Source organism: Pseudorca crassidens, chromosome 5 (assembly GCF_039906515.1).
Source record: "Pseudorca crassidens isolate mPseCra1 chromosome 5, mPseCra1.hap1, whole genome shotgun sequence".
NCBI lineage: Eukaryota > Metazoa > Chordata > Mammalia > Artiodactyla > Delphinidae > Pseudorca > Pseudorca crassidens.
The window spans coordinates 81697936-81718953 of record NC_090300.1 but is presented as its reverse complement, the minus strand read 5'-3'; the positions used below and the strand labels follow the sequence as shown (position 1 = coordinate 81718953).

The 21018-nt window shown below is 37.5% G+C and overlaps 1 protein-coding gene across 1 annotated transcript in view; it reads right to left on the bottom strand.

Moving 5' to 3' along the window:
• The window catches only part of KPNA1 (karyopherin subunit alpha 1), a 75404-nt gene that overhangs the window by 48707 nt on the left and 5679 nt on the right, over positions 1-21018 (bottom strand). Inside the window, exon 2 of the mRNA XM_067738706.1 lies at positions 457-590. Coding sequence (XP_067594807.1) covers positions 457-585 — 129 coding nt within the window. The 5' untranslated portion in view covers positions 586-590. The remainder of the gene's footprint in view (positions 1-456; positions 591-21018) is intronic.

Here is a 21018-nt window from a genome sequence, read left to right as displayed (position 1 = left end):
ATTTTTTTTTAATTTTTTTGCGGTACACGGGCCTCTCACTGTTGTGGCCTCTCCTGTTGCGGAGCACAGGTTCCGGATGCGCAGGCTCAGTGGCTATGGCTCACGGGCCCAGCCGCTCCACGGCATGTGGGATCTTCCCAGACCGGGGCACGAACCCGTGTCCCCTGCATAGGCAGGCGGACTCTCAACCACTGCGCCACCAGGGAAGCCCCAAAATATTAAATAGTAGTTGGGAACATGAGAACCTGAGAGATTTCTTCATTCTTGTATTCTGTTTTTCATTACCTCCACTCCCCTACCCCTAAAACATGTTGATTTTATAGTTGGGAGGGGGATATACACCACACAAACATATATATTAAACATTGTTAAAATTAAAATACAGGACAGTGCTGTCAGGATTAAAAAGAAACATTAAGTGTTTTAAGAGAAATTAATTAAGGGTAAAGGACTTACCTGCTCTTCTCTTTTCTGCTTACGTAACTGCAGTCCTTCTTCCTCTCTCCTTCTGCGCATCTCATCAGGATTCAGGGACTTATTTTTGTAACTTTTCAGGCGAAAGTTCTCTCTTCCTGGGGTAGTCATGACTTCTACAAAAATAAGAGGGAGGGAGGGAACAGATGAGCTCAGCTGAATATAAAGAGCTCTGTTACTTCAATAGCTCAATCTTTTAAACATATACATGCTCAGACCCACCCCACAGGAATGTCAAATGGTTACTTTAACAGCTTTATTAAAGTGTACAATTCAGTGTCTTTTAGTATATTCACAATTATGTGCAAATCAACACCACTGTAAATTTTTAAACATTTTCACCACCTCAAAAAAGCTATCGCTCCTATTCGGGATATTTCATGTGACTAGAATACGTGTGATCTTCTGTGCCTGGCTTCTTCAACTAAGCACAGTATTTTCAAAGTTCATCCATGTTGCAGCATATATTAGTACTTTACTCCTTTTTTTGGCTGAATTATGTCATCCCATTGTATGGAGATACTCCATTATATTTATCCACTCATCAAATGATGGACATTTGGGTTCTTTCCACTTTTGGGCTATTATGACTAGTGCTTCCATAAACACTTGTCGACAAGTTTTTACGCAGACTTATGTTTTCATTTCTCTTGGGTATATGCCTATACACTCTGTTTAATCATTTCAGGAGCTGCCAGACTATTTTTCCAAAGTGGCTGCACCATGTTACATTCCTATCAGCAGTATACAGTGTTGCCAATTTTTCCATATCCTCACCAACACCTGCTATCACAACTTTTTTTTAAACTGAAATACAGCTGATTTACAATATTGTATTAGTTTCAGGTGTAGAGCAAAGTATCACAACCTTTTGATTCTAGTCATTCTAGTGGGATAGATGTCTTTTAACATATTTATTTACCAACTACATATCCTCCATAAAAAATGTCTATTCAGATTTTTTGCCCATTTTAAAATTGTGTTGTCTTTTTACCATTGAGCTGTTAAAGAGTTCTTTAGACAGAAGTCCCTGTCAGATACATGATTTGTTAATATTTTCTTCCATTTTATAGTTGTCTTTTCACTTTCTTAATGATCAAATCTACTGTTAAAACCCTCTCATGAATTTTGAAGCACCAAAAGTTTTTAATTTTGATGGAATCCAAATTAATCAATTTCTTTTTCTGTTGCTCAATGCTTTTAGTGCCATACTTAGGGATTCTTAACCCTCAGTTTCCTTCTAGGAGTTCAAGAGTTTTATCTCTTACATCTAGGTTTGTCATCCATTTTGGGTTAATTTTTCTATGTGGTTCGAGGTAAAGGTCCAACTTCATTATTTTGCATGTGGCTACCAGTTGTTCCAGCACTACTGAAAAAACTATTCTTTCTCTATTGTACAGTCTTGACACTCTTGTTGAAAATTAGTCAATCACATATTTATAGTTTTATTTCTCAACTTTCGATTATATTCCCTTGATCCATATGTGTATCCTTGTGCCAATTCCACACAATCGTATCTTTTTTGTAGTAAGTTTTAAAATCAGGAAGTATGAGTCCTATTTTATTCTTTTTCAAGATTGTTTTGACTCACCGTGATACACTGCTATTCCATGTGAATTTTAGAATCAGTTTGTCAATTCCTACAAAGAAGTCACCTGGGATTCCAATATGAACTGCACTGAATCTGTAGATCAATTTGGGGAGTATTGCCACCTTAAATGTTAAATCTTCCAACCCATGAACGCAATTTTTTTTTTACTTAGATCTTTAATTTCTTTCGACAATGTTTTGTAGTTTGCAGAGTGTTCCACACTTCTTTCGTTAAATTTACTCCTAAGTTTTTCGTTTTTGTTTTTTTTTGCGATACGCGGGCCTCTCACTGTTGTGGCCTCTCCCGTTGCGGAGAACAGGCTCCGGACGCGCAGGCTCAGCGGCCATGGCTCACGGGCCCAGGCATGTGGGATCTTTCCGGACCGGGGCACGAACCCATGTCCCCTGCATCGGCAGGCGGACTCTCAACCACTGCGCCACCAGAGAAGCCCCTAAGTATTTTTTAATGCTATTGTAAATGGAATTATTTTCTTAATTTCACTTTTGGATTGTTCATGACAAATCCATATAAATACAATCGATTTTTATAATTGATTTTTGTATCCTGCAACCTTGCTGAACTGAACTTGTTTATTAATGCTATTTTATTAGTGCATTCTTTAGGATTTTCTACATACAAGATCACGTCATCTGCCATAGATAGTTTTTGTTTGTTTGTTTGTTTTTTTAAGAAGATGTTGGGGGTAGGAGTTTAGTAATTTATTTATTTATTTTTGCTGTGCTGGGTCTTAGTTTCTGTGCGAGGGCTTTCTTTAGTTGTGGCCAGCGGGGACCACTCTTCATCGTGGTGCACGGGCCTCTCACTATCGTGGCCTCTCCCATTGCAGAGCACAGGCTCCAGACGCGCAGGCTCAACAGTTGTGGCTCACGGGCCTAGCCGCTTCACGGCATATGGGATCCTCCCAGACCAGGGCTCGAACCCATGTCCCCTGCATTAGCAGGCAGACTCCCAACCACTGTGCCACCAGGGAAGCCCTGCCAGAGATAGTTTTGCTTCTTTCAAAACTAGTAACCTTTTTTGTTTTAAAGTCTAATTTTTCTGATATTAGTATAGCCACTCCAGCTTCCTTGTGGTTGCTACTTGTTTATCTTTTCCCATCCTTATACTTTCAGTGTATTTGTATCTTTAAACTTAAAGTATGTCTCAGGGAATTCCCTGGCAGTCCAGTGGTTAGGACTCTGCGCTTCCACTGCAGGGGGCACGGGTTCAATCTCCGGTCAGGGAACTAAGATCCCACATTGTGACACAGCCAACCATAAATAAATAAATAAAGTATGTCTCTTATAGAGAGCATATAGTTGGATTCAGCCTCACAATTTCTGCCTTTTTAATTAGACTGTTTAATCAATTCATATTTAGTGTTATTACTGATATAGTTGGAGTGATGACTGCGTTTCCATTTTTCATTTTCTGTCTCATGTCTTTCATTCCTTTATTACTCTTTTACTGCTTTCTTTGCATTGATTTTCTAATGAAGCACTTAAATTTCTTTAGTGATTTTTTCACCGTATTTTTTTAGTTTTTTTCCCCCCAGTAGTTGCTCAAGGGCTTACCATACACTTTCACTTAGAATCAGCTTCAGACTTACACTAGCTTAATTCCAATGAGATATAGAAATGTTATGCTATATAATTCTATTTCCTTCCCCCCATTTTATTATACTGTTGTTATACATGTTAATGTTACAAATCCAACAACACAGTTATAATTATTACTTTATCATCTACACAGTTACTTCCTTAGCTTAAGATAGTTTTGCTCCCACTCACCTCCTGAGCTGTTATTAGCAGATACATTTCAAATACATTACATTTCTATAGGCCCAAGAATTCATTACGGCAAGTCCCCTACACACAAATTTTCAAGTTGCAAACTTTCAAAGATGTGAACGTGCATTTGCATGTCTAATCATGTAAGCTAGTTCATGTGTCTGGTGTAAATTGTCACGTGTATGCATCCTCTACAAGTGGTTGTGCTTTTATATACTTTACTGTAGAGTACTGCATACAGTACAGTAGTACAGTATCTTTATTTCAAGCCCAGGATGTCCAGAAGCAAGCATAAAAGCAGCAGTAATGTAGCTGGTACCACTAAGAAGCGCCAAGCAATAACAATGGAAACAAAAGTAAAAATATTGAGAGAGTGGAGCAACAAGAGGAAGAAAAAGTAACTGAAGAATTGAAGAGATTCATGATGCAGGAAACGGCAAGGGCATTTCCTTTATTTGAGGAGGCAGTTAGTTTTTGAGGCACATCATCCAAATGTAGAACAGTACACTAAGGTTGCAGCAGCTGTTCAGAATGCAATCCAGTGCTACCATGTCACCTATGATGAGAAAAAAAAGAGCTATCCAGACATCACTGGGTCGTTTTTTCAAGAGGGAAGATAGAATTGAATCCAGCAAGGAATCAGAACTTGTGCCATCAACGTCAGGTGTGAGTGAAATTGCAGCTTGCCCTCCTTCCCCTATTGCTGATGATCCTTCAGCTCTACCATTTCCCATCTCCTCTCCCTCCTCCAGTCAGTAACTCTTCCTGCCTGTTCACTCAATGCCAGCCCCTGTATGCCAGCTGTGGTATTGTGCTATGGTACTTTTCAAGGTACTGTACTGTAAGACTAAAAATGTTTTCTTTTTTTGTTTTTTTATGTATTACTTGTGTGAAAAGTATTATAAGCCTATTACAGTACAGTACTATATAGCTGATTGTTAGTTGGGTACCTAGGCTAACTTTGTTGGACCGATGAACAAACTGGACTTACGAACATGCTCTTGGAACAGAACTCATTCGTATGTAGGGAACTTACTGTATATACATTATTTTACACAACTGCTTTTTAAATCAGTTTTAAGAACAAAGGAGAAAAATATATGTGGTTATACACTCTCTTTTAAAATTACATCATTACCTTTACTGGTGCTTTTTGTTCATGCGGATTGAAATTACCATCTGCGGTCACTTGCTTTCAGCCTAAAAAACTTCCCTTAGCCATCTTGCAAGGCAAGTCTGCTAGTAACAAAGTCTCTCAGTTTTTGTTACCTGCAAAGTATTTTACCTTCATTTTTAAAGGACAGCTTTGCTGGATATAAAAAAATTGGCGTTAACAGTATTTGTCTCTGAGTACTTGGAATATATTGGGTTGGCCAAAAGGTTCATTGGTTTTTTCTGTACGCTGGCTCTAGTAGCGCTTAGTTGTCTTTAACTTCATTCGAAACAATTTTGTTAAGATTATATTGTGACAGCTGTCATATCAGCGTGCATTAAAAAAAAACTTATCAAAGTTGGTGAATTTTTGTGTAGCCATTTTAATACTGAAGATGGAGGGAAAAAAGCAACATTTTCAGCATATTATGCTTTATTATTTCAAGAAAGGTAAAAACGCAACTGAAACGCAAAAAAACGATTTGTGCAGTGTATGGAGAAGGTGCTGTGACTGATCGAACGTGTCAAAAGTGGTTTGTGAAGTTTCGTGCTGGAGATTTCTCGCTGGATGATGCTCCACAGTCGGGTAGACCAGTTGAAGTTGAGATCAAAACAAGACATTAATTGACAACAATCAACGTTATACCACACGGGAGACAGCCGACATACTCAAAATATCCAAATCAAGCGTTAAAAATCATTTGTACCAGCTTGGTTGTTAATCACTTTGATGTTTGGGTTCCAGTAAGTTAAGCGAAGAAGACCTTCTTGACAGTATTTCTGCATGTGATTCTCTACTTAAACGTAACGGAAACACACTATTTTAAAACAAATTGTGACAGGTGATGAAAAGTGGATATTTACAATAATGTGGAATGGACGAGATCATGGGGCAAGCGAAATGAACCACCAACAACCACACCAAAGGCCAGTCTTCATCCAAAGAAGCTGATGTTACGTATATGGTGGGACTGGAAGGGAATCCTCTATTATGAGCTTCTTCCAGAAAAGCAAATGATTAATTCCAACAAGTACTGCTCCCAGTTAGACCAACTGAAAGCAGCACTTGATGAAAAGGCATCCAGAATTAGTTAACAGAAAACTCATAATCTTCTATCAGGATAATGCAAGACCACATGTTTCTTTGATGACCAGGCAAAAAATGTTACAGCTTGGCTGGGAAGTTTTGATTCATCTGCTGTATTCACCAGACATTGCACCTTCGGATTTCCATTTATTTTTGTCTTTACAAAATTGTCTTAATGGAAAAAATTTCAATCCCTGGAAGACTGTAAAAGGCACCTGGAACAGTTCTTTGCTCAAAAAGGTAAAAAGTTTTAGGAAGATGGAATTATGAAGTTGCCTGAAAAATGGGAGAAGGTAGTGGAACAAAACGGTGCATACGTTGTTCAATAAAGCTCTTGGTAAAAATGAAAAATGTGTCCTTTATTTTTACTTAAAAACAGAAGGAACTTTTTGGCCAACCCAATATTATTCTACCACCCTCCGGACTCCATTGTTTCTGATAAGAAGTCGGCTGTAAGTAATTGGCTGTTTCTCTCTTGCTGCTCAGAAGATTCTCTCCTTGTCTTTGATTTTCAACATTTTCACACTGATATGTCCATTTGCAGATTTTCTTACATTAATCCTACTTGAAGTTCTTTTGGCTCTTTGGATGTATATGTAGGTCAGTGTTTTTCAATAAATTTGAGAAATTTTCAGCCATTATCTCCTTGAATACTTTTTCCGCTTTTCTTCTCCCCTCTTCCTCTAGTACTCTCATGTATACCATGGTACACTTAATTAAGCTGTGACAAAGCGAGAGAGAGGCATGGACATATATACACTACCAAACGTAAGGTAGATAGCTAGTGGGAAGCAGCCGCATAGCACAGGGAGATCAGCTCCGTGCTTTGTGACTGCCTGGAGGGCTGGGATAGGGAGGGTGGGAGGGAGGGAGACGCAAGACATAAGAGATATGGGAACACATGTATATGTATAACTGATTCACTCTGTTATAAAGCAGAAACTAACACACCATTGTAAAGCAATTATACTCCAATAAAGATGTAAAAAAAAAAAAAAGGTTACCCCACATTTCTCTGAGGCTCTTTTCAATTTTATTCATTTTTTTCTCTCCCTTCGTTGGATTTCTATCAATCTATTGGCAAGTTTGCTAATTCATTCTTCCACCAGTTCAAATCTACTATTGAGCCCCTATAACTAATTTTTCATTAGTTATGTTACTTTTCAACTCCAGAATTTCCATTTGGTTCTTCTTTAGAATTTCTATCTCTTGATTGTCTCTATTTGATATTAGTTGTCATCATACCTTCCTTTACTTCTTTAATGAAGGTTTCCTTTGGTTCTTTGAACATATTCATAATGGGTACTTCAAAGTCTATGTCTGTTAAATCCAACATCTGTTCTCTTTCACAGGCAGTTTCTGTTGTCTGCTTTTTCCAGTGTATTAGCCATACTTTCCTGGGTTTTGTTTTTGTTTGCACATCTTTTACCTTTTTATTGGGAACTCAACATCTTATATAATACTCTGTAGCAACTCTAGGTATACTCCCCCACCCATGAGGTTTTATATTTTTATTTGCTTGTTTAGTAACTTGCTGTTTTATTTTAAAGAAGTCTACTATCCCACCCCACACCCAGCCCCCTGCACTGTTAAGCCTCTGATGCTGGTCCTCAGGGGGACATAACCTAGATATGCCCACAGTCATCTTGCCATACAGTAATCTGTCAGGACTCACTTTCCCTGACTACTCCCAGCTATTAACCTCCACTAACTGCCAGTTGATTGCTCTACTGATTTAAACGGCTTCAGGCATAAATTGCTCTGCAGAGGAATCCAATCAAATTCAGGCTCCTTAGAAGGAGCAGTTTCAGGTCAGTGTTTGACATTAACTCTGTCCCCAGGAAGCCTCCTTCCAGCTGTCTCTTATCCCAGTTTCTTGCTGCAAGCTCAATGGCCTGCAGTTTAGCCTGGATCTTTTTGAATCTACAAATCTCCCAAGTGCCTTTCACCACAATCTCCACTGTTTCTGAAAGTAGCCTTAGGTTTGAACTTCTCCAGCTCTACTGCAAATGAAGTCAGTGCCTTGAGGAAGAGATTAGGAGCTGTTTCATGACTTGCTTCTCACCCCTACCCCCAAGCAAAATCTCTGAACCAGGGCTCTCAAGATGAAGGTGTGGACAACAGCACACTCTTCTGAGTGACAACACATTTAGCAACTGAGTATTTTGTGGGGGATAGGTAGCAACCTGAGGTCTTCTCAGCTTGTCTCTCCTGACATGGATCTACCATCTTATAAGACAGGGAAAAGGTGATCTGTTCTCTAGTATGCTCAGCAACTCTGTTACCAAGGTAGAGCCTCTGTTCCACAAGTGGCGACTGGACAGTAGCCCCCTACCTCTCCAACACATTTTCCCAAAACTTAGCCATAACAGCAGGCAGCTGGGGGCAGGATGAGAAATCCTCATCCTGCTTCTCCCAGAAAGAAAACCTTTGCTCCACATTTACTGTATACCCTAGGACCATTTCCAAAGCTCTAAATAGTTGTTTCTTAATAGTTTTCCTCAGTTGTACTAGGGAGCAGATCTGCAGGGCTCTTATGCTATCAGACTGGAAGTCAAAGAAACAGTTATTTTTAAGAAGATGACTTTGATGCAAGCCTGGTTAGAGAATCATTGATTTATACTGTGCTGTGTCACATCACCTATTTTACCTGAATCTCTTAAAAACAAACAAAAAACAACCCTACAGGGCAAGAATTACTATTCTCATAGGTAAGGATTCAGGAGGCTCACAGATAATTAAGGTTAAATGAGGTCATAAGGATGGGGCCCTAATCCAATAGGACTGGTGTCCTTATCAGAAGAAGAGACACCAGAGATCTCTATCTACACCCACTGCCCCCCACCGCCCCACCGCCATGTGCTCAGAGAAAAAGCCACGTGGGGAAACAGAAGGTGGTCACGTGCAGGTCAGGAAGAGAGGCCTCACTGGAAGCCAACCCTGCTGGAACCTTGATCTTGGACTTCAAGCCTCCAGAACCATGAGAAAATGAACTTCTGTTGTTTAAATCACCCAATCTGTGGTACTTTTTAATGGCAGCTCAAGCAGACTAATACATATACCCAGTGGTATTTTGTCAGATTGGACTGAAAGATTGGTGCAATGCAGATGAGAATTTGCAAATAATTCTGAAGGAATCATAACTAATGGTGCTGAGAAATGACACAGAGAAGAGTTGTATTCCTGAGGCAGGCAGCATTTTGGTTCTGAAATACCACAATATAGCATAACAGCAACAGTGTTGCAATGAAGTTTCAGGTTAAAGGTATAGTAGTATAGTAACAGGGCAAGACCTGGATAAAGTTTAACAAGACCAAAACCAATCAGACTTAAATAATTGGAAGCCTAGATTCAACATGGAGCTGGAAGGGCAAGCAGTTAAGGAAAGGCAATGTTGGGAACATAGTACACATATACAGAGAGAAGAAATGATAAAGCAAATGGAGCAAAAGGTAAAATGAACAATTGGGGAATGTGGATGAAAGGTAAACAGGAGGGCTTTGTACATTTCTTCTGTAAGCTTTAAATTATTTCAAAAAATTTTTTAAACTACAAAAACTCTAGAAGGAAAGAAATGGTCACACAAAAATTAATTATTCATTTGCTTTTTATTAAAGTGATGTAAGAAGCAAGTCCAGAGAAGATGTCTGGCCTTGAAGCCCGATTTTCAAATTTACTTCTTAGCACCAAGATGTAGGGAAGGTACTAAACTTCTGTGAATCTTGGTTTCTCTTATTTGCACTATGGAGATAATACCTTATATGGTAAAGAGAAATAACATATGAAAGCATACTTCCACTGTCTGGCCCATATATAGATCATACCTGATATTTGTGTAGTGACGAAATGGCTATAAATAGCTCTAAAGGTTCAAAGAAAGATCCTGTCTGACAAAACTGATCAGGGGTGGCTTCATAGAGAAGATGGTGTTTCAGCTAGGTTGTGAGGGATAGATAGGAATCATCAGTTGAGGCTAAAAGAGAAAGACCACGGAACAATACAAAAGACCCACAAAACAGTACAAAAGACCCACGAAGTACAAAAAACAGTACAAAAGTACAAAAAACAGTACAAAAGTACCCACGAAACAGTACAAAAGACCCACGAAGAGTACAAAATAAAGGCACAGACGTTAGAAAGAACAACTGATGAGAACAGTAGTAAGTCATGTTTGATTAGAGAAACTGTTCTTTAAAAGAGGTAGGTAACAAGAGAAATGCAAAGGCCTCTTGGTTTTCTTTTTCTTTCTTGTTTGGTTAGATTTCAGTATCCAAGAAATCACAAATGACTCCAGCATTCTAATAATTTCTACCTACCATTCATACAGTGCACTTGTGCCTTTGAATTTCAAAACATTTCAACAAAAAAAGAAATCCAAACAGTATGGAAGGGTATAAAAAGAAAAATGAAAGTGTACTTCCCCCATTGTTTCTAAAGGTAACCACCATCAAGTTCTCTGTATATCCTTTCAAGAAGTGGTTATACAAGCACATACACACCCTTTTGGTTATTACTGTATACTGACAGAACAATTCTATACACAGTTCTGCACTTTGCTTCAACTTTTGACAACTTTCCATACTAACGCCTATAAAGCTTTATCATTTTTAACAATATAGTAATTAATTGTAGCATAATAACTAGACCCTACACATAACTGACAATTAAGCTTGACTCCAATTTTCTGTCAAAAATAACGCTGTAACCAATACTTTTTCATGTATTTGTACATATTTTGCAATTGTATCCATGAATGAATTCTAAACAGTGGAACCTCAAGGTCAAAAATATGTTCACTTCTGATTCACTTTGTTATAAAGCGGAAACTAACACACCATTGTAAAGCAATTATACCCCAATAAAGATGTTAAAAAAAATATGTTCACTTAAAATTTTGATATTGTCAAAGTTCCCTCTAAAATATTGCATCAATGTACCAGTGAATATGAGTGTTAACAGTTCCCCATCACCATCACTAACCCACGACTGAATCAAAATTTTTGACATTTGACAATGTGATATGTGAAAAAAATGCTTCTCATGAACACTATTTTCATAATACTCTTAGTTATATGCTTCTTCCATTTTCACTCATAGGTTTTTCAGAGGCGTGGTAATGTGATGGCATCAGTCTGGTGCCTAATGGGATGTTTGCTGTGTATTCCTGTGTTTTAAAATTTTGTTTTTATTTCTAATGCAGTAATTTTGCAGATACACAGTAACATAAAGGTTTTTCAGGGTCCTCAATAAATGTAAAGTTCTGAGACCAAAAGAAAATGAGAACCCTTGGTCCAGATAATCCTTTCAGTCTTAAGAGGGGGGAAAAAGAAAACCTTTGATATTCAGATAGCATTCAATTCACAGATTAAGCAAACATCTTTACAATCCTCTATCTTCTTGGTCAGAAATTAAACATGTATTTCCATTTATCTCTTTTGTTACAATGATAAATGTGATGCTTCCTTCCATTATATTCTAACTGGCTACTGTTTTTTTATAGGAAAATTATTCATTACTATATGCTAATTTTTTAAAGCCAGCCACTGAATTAAATCAGCTACTGAATTCTGTTTCTGATACTTTAGCTGACACTCTATAGTGGGGATTTTTCAAAGGGTCATGTTTACTGGGGTATAATTTACATAGAGTAAAATTTGCCATTTAAGTACATATCACAACAATTAAGATAGACATTTTCCTCACTACAAAAAATTCTGTCAGGTCCCTTTCTAGTAAATCCACTTGCCCCAATCCCAGGCAATCGGTCCCTATAATTTTGCATTCTACAGAATGTCAAACAAATGGAGCCATACAACAGGTAGCTTTCTGTGTGTGGCTTCTTTTACTCAGTATTAACTAATTTGAGAGTCCTCCATACTGTTGCATTTATCAGTAATTGATTCCTTTCATTGCTGAATTGTATTCCATTGTATTCCACAATTTGTTTATCTATTTACCAGATGATGGACATCTAGTTTGCAGTTTTGGGTGATTATGAATAAGCTACTATAAACATTCACATATGGCATTTGTTTAGATAAATGATTTCATTTTTCTTGGGTAAAAACCTAAGAGTGAAACTGCTGGGTCATAGAGTAAGTACATGTTTAACTTTACAAGAAATTGTCCAACTGTTTTCCAAAGTGGCTGTAACATCACGCATTCCTATCACCAATTTATTATAGCTCCAGTCGTGTCATAGTATTGAGAGATATATATATTTTTAAATCACATCTAAGTACCACCCATCCATATCTATTTTTTTGAAGTTTTAAAAACTGAAATGTGTGTTGAATTAGATCAAATGCCTTTTGGCAGTTATTAAAACGGTCACTGTTTATCCCCTTTGACATATTAAATATGGTGATATATTAATACACTTTTTTTTTTTTTTTTCCCAGCATGCGGGCCTCTCGCTGTTGTGGCCTCTCCTGTTGTGGAGCACAGGCTCCGGACACGCAGGCTCAGGACACGCAGGCTCAGTGGCCATGGCTCATGGGCCCAGCCGCTCCACGGCATGTGGGATCTTCCTGACCCGGGGCACGAACCTGTGTCCCCTGCATCGGCAGGCGGACTCTCAACCACTGTGCCACCAGGGAAGCCCCAATACACTTCTTAATAGTCAATGATTTTTGACTCTTGGAATAAACACACTTGGTCACAGTGTATCATTCTTTTTAATTGTTAGTTATCTTTTTTTAACACTAATTTAAATTTTATTTAACATACATTAAAATTGACTTGTTTTGTATACAGTTCTATAAATTTAACACATGTATAAATTTGTTCAGCCATCACCATAACCAAGATACAACTGTTCCATCACCTCAGAAAACTCCCTTGTGATATAATTTTGTAGTCACACTCTCCCCAACCTCTAACTCCCAGCAACCATGGATCTTTTTTCCATCACTACAGCTTTGTCTTTTTGAGATCATCATACTAATGGAATCATACAGTATATAACTTTTTGAGACTGACTTCTTTCCCTTAGAAAAATGCCAAGTCGTCTCATGTTAATAATCTATTCCCTTTTATTGCAAAATAGTTTTCTATCGTAGAGATGGACCTCAGTTTGTTGATCACATTAGGTTACTCCCTTTTTTAGGAGATCATAAGTAGAGAAGATATAAACATTGATGTCCAGGTTGCTGTATGAAGATGAATTATCATAGCCTAAGCAGGAGTGGCATGCCTGAGCCATATGGCAAATATATGTTTTAAACTGATTTTTTTAAAAAACCTGCCAAATTGTTTTCAGATTGTCTATACTCTTTTGCATTTCTACCAGTAATGCATGGGATTTCCAGTCTCTCTGCATCCTCAGCAGCATTTGATATTTTTATTTTAGCCGTTCTAACAGCTTGTATAATGGTATCTTGCGGCTTTAATTTCCATTTCGCTGATGGCTAATGATGATGAACATCATTTTATGTGCTTATTTGTCACCCATATATTTTCTTTGGTTAAACATTTGTTCAATCCTTTTGCCTACTTTTTTTTTTTTGCGGTACGCGGGCCTCTCACTGTTTGTGGCCTCTCCCGTTGCGGAGCACAGGCTCCTGATGCGCAGGCTCAGCGGCCATGGCTCATGGCCAATATAATTGGACTCTCAACCACTCTCAACCACTGCGCCACCAGGGAAGCCCTTGCCTACTTTTTGATTGTTTTCTTATTGGTGAGTTTTGAGAGCTCTTATATATTCTGAATATAAGTACATTGTGAGATAAGTGATTTTTAAATATTCTTGCAGCCTATAGCTTTCCTCGTCATTCTCTTCATAATATCTTTCACAAATTAAATATTTTAACTTTGATAAAGTCCAATTTATTATTTTTATTTATCTTTTATGCTTTGGGTGTCACATCTGCAAACTCTTTTCTATCTCAGGTCATCAATATTTTCTCCTACATCTTCCTCTAAAAGTTTTACGGCCTTAACGTTTTATATGTACATCTACGATCTATTTTGAATTAATTTTTGTTTAAGGTGTGAGGTTTGGGTCAAGTTTCAGTCTTTTGCATATGGATGTTCAGGTGTATCAACACCATTTTTGTTGTGTTTTTCCCAGCTTTATTCAAATACAATGGACAAATAAAAACTGTACATATTTAAGGTATATAATGTGATGATTTGATATACGTATACATTGTGAAATGATTACCATAATCAAGCTATTTAAATTACCTATGACATCACATAGTCTTCTCTTTTTTGTGGTGTGAACACTTAAAATATATTCTCTTAGAAAACTTCAAATATATAATACGGTATTATTTGCTATAGTCTCCACGATGCACATTAGACCCCCAGAACTTACTCATTTTATAACTGAAAGTATGTACCTTTTCACATCTCAGTTTTCCTACCCCCTCAGTCTCTGGCAACCACCATTCTACTCTTTGCTTCTGTGAGTTCAACTCTTTTATGTTCCACATATAAATGAGATCATACAGTATTTTTCTCTGTCTGATTTATCACCTACCATAATGACCTTAAGGTCTATTTATACTGTTAAAAAGGCAGGATTTTCATATTTCTATGGCTGAATAATATTCCATTTTACATTTATGCCACATTTTCTTTACCCTTCCATCCATCTATAGACACTTAGATTATTTCCTTGTCTTTGTTTTATCGCGAATAATGTTGCAATGACATGGGAGTGCAACTCTCTCTACGAGATAACTGATTTCCTTTGGATATATAGCCAAAAGTGGAAGAGCTGTATCATACAGTAGTTCTAATTTTAATTATGTGACAAAAGTTCATACTGTTTTCCACAGTAAACTGCACTAATTAACATTCCCACCAACAGTACACAAGAGATCCCTTTTCTTCATATCTTTGTCAGCATTTATTATCTTCTGTCTTTTTGATAAAAGACCTGTGGGCTTCTCAGATATGGCCTTTATTATGTTAACATACATTCCTACTACACCTAATTTGATGAGAGTTTTTATCATGAAAGGATGTTGAATTTTTGTCAGATGCTTTTTCTGCATCTATTGAGATGCTCATGACATTTATCCTTCGTTCTGTTCATGTAGTGTATCATATTTATTGACTTGAATATGTTGAGCCATCCTTGTACCCCAAGGATAAATCCCATTTGCCTCATTGCGTATGACTCTTTTTTTTTTCCAACATCTTTATTGGAATATAATTGCTTTACAATGGTGTGTTAGCTTCTACTTTATAACAAAGTGAATCAGCTATACATATACATATATCCCTGTATCTCTTCCCTCTTGCATCTCCTTCTCTCCCACTCTCCCTATCCCAACCCTCTAGGTGGTCACAAAACACCGAGCTGATCTCCCTGTGCTATGCGGCTGCTTCCCACTAGCTATCTATTTTACATTTGGTAATGTATGTATGTCCATGCCACTCTCTCACTTTGTCCCAACTTATTCTTCCCCCTCCCAGTATCCTCAAGTCCATTCTCTAGTAGGTCTGTATCTTTATTCCTGTCCTGCCCCTAGGTTCTTCATGACCATTTTTTTTTTTTTAAGATTCCATATATATGTGTTAGCATACGGTATTTGTTTTTCTCTTTTTTTTTTTTTTTTTTTGCAGTACGCGGGCCTCTCACTGTTGTGGCGTCTCCCATTGCGGAGCACAGGCTCCGGACGCGCAGGCTCAGCAGCCATGGCTCATGGGCCCAGCCACTCCGCAGCATGTGGGATCTTCCCGGACCAGAGCACGAACCCGTGTCCCCTGCATCGGCAGGCGGACTCTCAACCACTGCACCACCAGGGAAGCCCCTGTTTTTCTCTTTCTGACTTACTTCACTCTGTATGACACACTCTAGGTCCATCCACCTCACTACAAATAACTCAATTTCCTTTTTTTATGGCTGAGTAATATTCCATTGTATATATGTGCCACATCTTCTTTATCCATTCATCTGTCGATGGACACTTAGGCTGCTTCCAAGTCCTGGCTATTGTAAATATAGCTGCAATGAACACTGTGGTACATGACTCTTTTTGAATTATGGTTTTCTCAGCATATATGCCTAGTAGTGGGATTGTTGGGTCGTATGGTAGTTCTATTTTTAGTTTTTTAAGGAACCTCCATACTGTTCTCCATAGTGGCTGTATCAATTTACATTCCCACCAACAGTGCAAGAGGGGTTCCTTTTCTCCACACCCTCTTCAGCATTTGTTTGTAGATTTTTTGATGATGGCCATTCTGACTGGTGTGAGGTGATATATCACTGTAGAGATTTTTGCATATGTGTTCCTCAAGGATAATGGCCTGTATTTTTTTTCTTATGTTGTCCTTATCTGGCTTTACTTTTTTTAATAGTCATAGTGTATCATTCTTTTTAATTCTGTTAGTTTTCTTAAAAAGTTCTAAATCAGTATCCACACATAAGATTGATTATTTAATAAAATACCCTCCTCTTTGGGGGTAGGGGTGGGTATTGTATTTGTCAAATGATTCCAATTTTATGACATTCTGGAAGAGGCAAAACTATGGAGAGTTAAAAGATCAGCGGTTGCCAGGGGTTTAAGGGATGAATAGCAGAGCACAGAGGATTTTGGAGGCAGTGAAACTATTCTGTTGGACTATAATGGCCGATACATGTCAGTATACATTTGTCAAAACCCACAGAAAGAATGTACAACTCCAAGAATGAACCCAAATGTAAACTATGGGCTTTGGGTGATAATGATGTGTCAGTGTTGGTTGGATTATAACAAATGTACCACTCTGGTGGAAATGTCAATGGTGGGGGCACTGGGTGTACAGGCGTAGGGAGTAGATGGGAATTCAGTAGTTTCCACTCAATTTTACTGTGAACCTAAAATTGCTCAAACAAATAAAGTCAATATTTTTTTAAAAAAATCAACGATTTCTCCTCTGATATTCATAAATGAGACTGGGTTCCCCTCTTAGCAGGGGAAAGAGATTATGTTTGCCAAGTGGGAGAGCTTTTTGAAAAACAAGACGCCTCAACTGTCCTTCCGAAGAGTTTGATTAATAGGTCTGAGGCAAACACGAGGTCTCTAGTGTTGTTTTTTCTTTTAAAGACTCCCAAGTGAATTCTGACATGCATCTGCATGCAACTCAAAATCACTATAGCAGAGCAAAAGTTTTATTGGAAAATAATGCAAAATACAGCTGAAATGTAGGCTTCAGTTGGATTGAAGAGAGCTTAGATAACAAATGAAATAAAATCTATAGAGGTTTATGATTTTAAAAAAACATGTAATAGTATTGAGAAAATTATATTTATCCTAAGCAAATATTTTTAGGATATTATCACCTAAGTGATTAATTGAAAAACTTAAGTTATTGTCAATAACTTTTCACTCTCTCAGGAAGCAGAAGCCTTTAAAATTAAAGCCATTATGCCCCATTTTCCTCTTGTTTTCTAGGGAAATAAAGCCAAAAAAGCAATAAAGTTAAAAACAAGATGCAAAACTGGTGGTAAAATAGAAGTGTACTCTACTCTTCCAAAATGAAATCTCCCAATTTCCCCTTCATGTCTATTTAGTTAAAATTATCAAATTTTGCTTATTATTCCATCCAGAGTGATTTTATCTATTCCTATCTATTCACACTGCTACCAGTCTGATCCAGGTCCCTGTCATCCTACAGCTAGATAACTGCAACAGCTCTAACCACCCTTCCTTAACCTCAGTCTCTTTGCTCTTCAATTCATCCTTTGCACAGCTCTCAGATTTATCTCAACACCTTTTTCACTATATAACTTCAATGCCTAAGGACCTAAAATGAGTTTTTAGCACTACTTAGATCAAATCTGAACTTCTTTGTCCTACAAGTTCCCTTGGCTTTGATACTCTTTTCATTTTTCATCAATCTATTCCCAAAACACACTGAGTGTAGATCTTTTTATGTTTTTATTATATTCAAGTATATATATTGGTATATATATTCAGTGTGCTGAGTCAATCCAAGCAGTCAGTAAGCCCCTAACCATTGTGAATATTTAACATTCACAGTATTCTTTGTTCAACACTATAAAATGTTAGTATACTTATTAATTCCATCATATAAATTGAGTATAATTCTATTAGAAAACATGATGTGTATTTAATACTAAAAAAACCAAAGACCACAAGAAAGTATAACTACAAAAAAAGCAAGTTACAGGTTTATAAATTTAAGCATAAATGAATTTTAAGTATAAAAAATTTTCAGTTCAGTTGCGAATGTTTTTTGAACCTATGTTTTCATTACAGAATGGAGAGGTGTGAGCCTGCACCCCAGAGTACATGCTCTCCCATTTGTAAATATTAATTACTCATCTGTTGTTAACTTCTAGTCAAGTAGCAGTGGGTCCCTTTAAAATATTTTAATAAAAATTAGGAAAGAAAAATGACATTTAAAATATCCTACCCATTTCTTCCCAGTAAAATTATTAGAGTACCTTTATTTTAGTGACAACATTCTTGCGTTCAATGGAGGCAAGGTTTGAAAAACCCTGCAATAAGCCTCCTCTGTGAGAAGTCAATGCTACAGATATGATTCGTAGGTGCTCACCTCTGATTACATCTCATAGCGCTAACTCCATTAACCTAATAGAAATCCCTACTTTCTTTCATGTCCCAGCTTCAGACCTTCTTCAACTGAGATGTTTACTAAAAACCTTTGACCCTGAATTCTGACCTCACTTCCAGTATCTACAGGTTCCCAACATGCAAGGTTCCCCAGAGACATTCTCAATATCCAAACATTTAAAGGAAAATATTTACCAAAGGTTTGGGGAATTCACACCCCAAGATTCAGTAATTCCACTTTTGGAATGTACACAAAGGCAATAAAATCAGCAGTATGTAGAAGAATATTCACAGCAGCATGACTTACAATGAAAAACTGTAAACCTAAAAATTCCAAAACGAGGGCTTGGCTATGGGACATAATCATAACATACTGTGAATTAAGAAAAACAGAACATTAACACATGACAAATCGGGGTGGTAGGAACAAAACCCCAATTTATACTATTCTCTATACTTTTTAAAACATTTTATAACTTAGAATATAAAAATCTTAAGTGGAAATTAATATTCTTCTTTCTCTTCCAAATTTTCTACAGTAAGCAATATACTACTTATACAATAAGAAAAACTTTCAAAAAGTAAAGCTGGAAGCATATATTATATTTACTACAATGAGGCTTCCCAGCCTAACTAAAACATTAAATTTCTTTACTTTTGGCTAGAATTTTATCAACTCAACATGCTGTTATTTCATCAAAGTTCTAATTGAATACTTCAGGTCTTTATGAAAGGGAAAAACTACTTCCCCCTTAGAGCTGGATATTTTTAGAGAGAAATCTTTCCCCAAAAATGGCATAATGGACTCCTTCATGGAGGGGGGGGAGCGCAAACTTGCCTTTATCCAATTCATATCCATTACTGAATCTAATATATCTATTACATGTACACTTATAAGGGTTTTAATGTTTTAAATTAAGATTTAGCACCTACAGGATGTATGTGCTTTCCTCCCAAAACATATTAACAACTTGAAGCTCAGAAATTTAATTTTAATCTTCAATACTAAACAAAGTACTGAGCGTACAACACTCAAATGCCATGGAAAGAATGAACAGGCCAGAAATAAAGAGTTCATGTAAAGAAATAAAATGATGGATTTGGTAGATTAATCCATACCAAAATTATCTTTTTAAAAAAAAGGATGAACTACAAAGATAGAACACAAAAGGAGAGAATCAGAGGTGACAGATGAGATGTCAAAAACTTTTTAGAAGCCTTAAAACAGATGGCCCTGGGACTTCCCTGGTGGTCCAGTGGTTAAGAATCCATCATGCAATGCAGGGAACATGGGTTCGATCCCTGGTTGGGGAACTAAGATCCCACATGCCGCAGGGAAACTAAGCCCGCGTGCCACAACTACTGAGCCTGTGTGTTCTGGAGCCCGCTCGCAGCAAGGGAAGATCCCCGCATGCTGCAACGAAGATCCCATGTGCCGCAACTAAGACCTGACGTAGCCAAATAAATCAATTTTTTAAAAAGGTGGTCTAATGATATTTTACTAGTGAAGTGGAGAACTCTGAAGCCTAAGCACCTGTAAAGAAGCTGATTCACACTGCCCACAAGTAGGAAGCTTCACAGACAGGAGCCCCCGCCCCCCCACCCCAGGCATCTCTGAATGTAGAGTGAGGAACAGGACTAAAAACTAGCAGGTTAGCTGAAAGTCCACAAAACAGCCATCACATTCAGACTTCCTCCTCCATTGTGCACAGCCAGGCAACAGTCCATCCCCAAGCCCCTATGGATGTTGAGAGCATTACTCTGAAGAAACTAAACTAGAGAGACTCTAAAATGAGGGACTCCAGTGTAGGTGATGTGCTATACAAAAGATAGGATTACATGAACACAATTAACAGTGAGAACGCCAGCTTCTTTTCTAAGACAAGTTCTCAGAATTTGGCATCCAGGTGTGTATCCTCCAGGCAAGACTGGAGGCTCTCTTTTACTTTTTTTTTTTTAATTTTATTGAAGTATAGTTGATTTACAATGTTGTGTTAGTTGGAGGCTCTCTTTCTCAAGGAAATTGACAAGCCCAAGAGAAAAGAACTATGAGAGTCCCCTCCCCCTATAAATGGCCACAGCTACCCTGTCCACCCTTTAACAAGCCACACCTATAGTTTCCAATTCAGTTTTTAGCACTTCACTCTTAAATAGGAATGGACAACCGTAAGTTTACCAGACATCCAGGGAGAACCTCTACAGAGAAAGACTGCAATGGAAACAAAGGAACTTCGAAGAAACAGAGCAATGAGGGGTACAAAACTTTAAAAAAAAAAAAAAAATCATTAATACTGTCCTCAAGAAGACTATAGTGTCTATAAAATAATATAAAGATACCATAAGAATGAGCTCTAAGAAATTAAAATATGGATAGGAATTAACAATTCA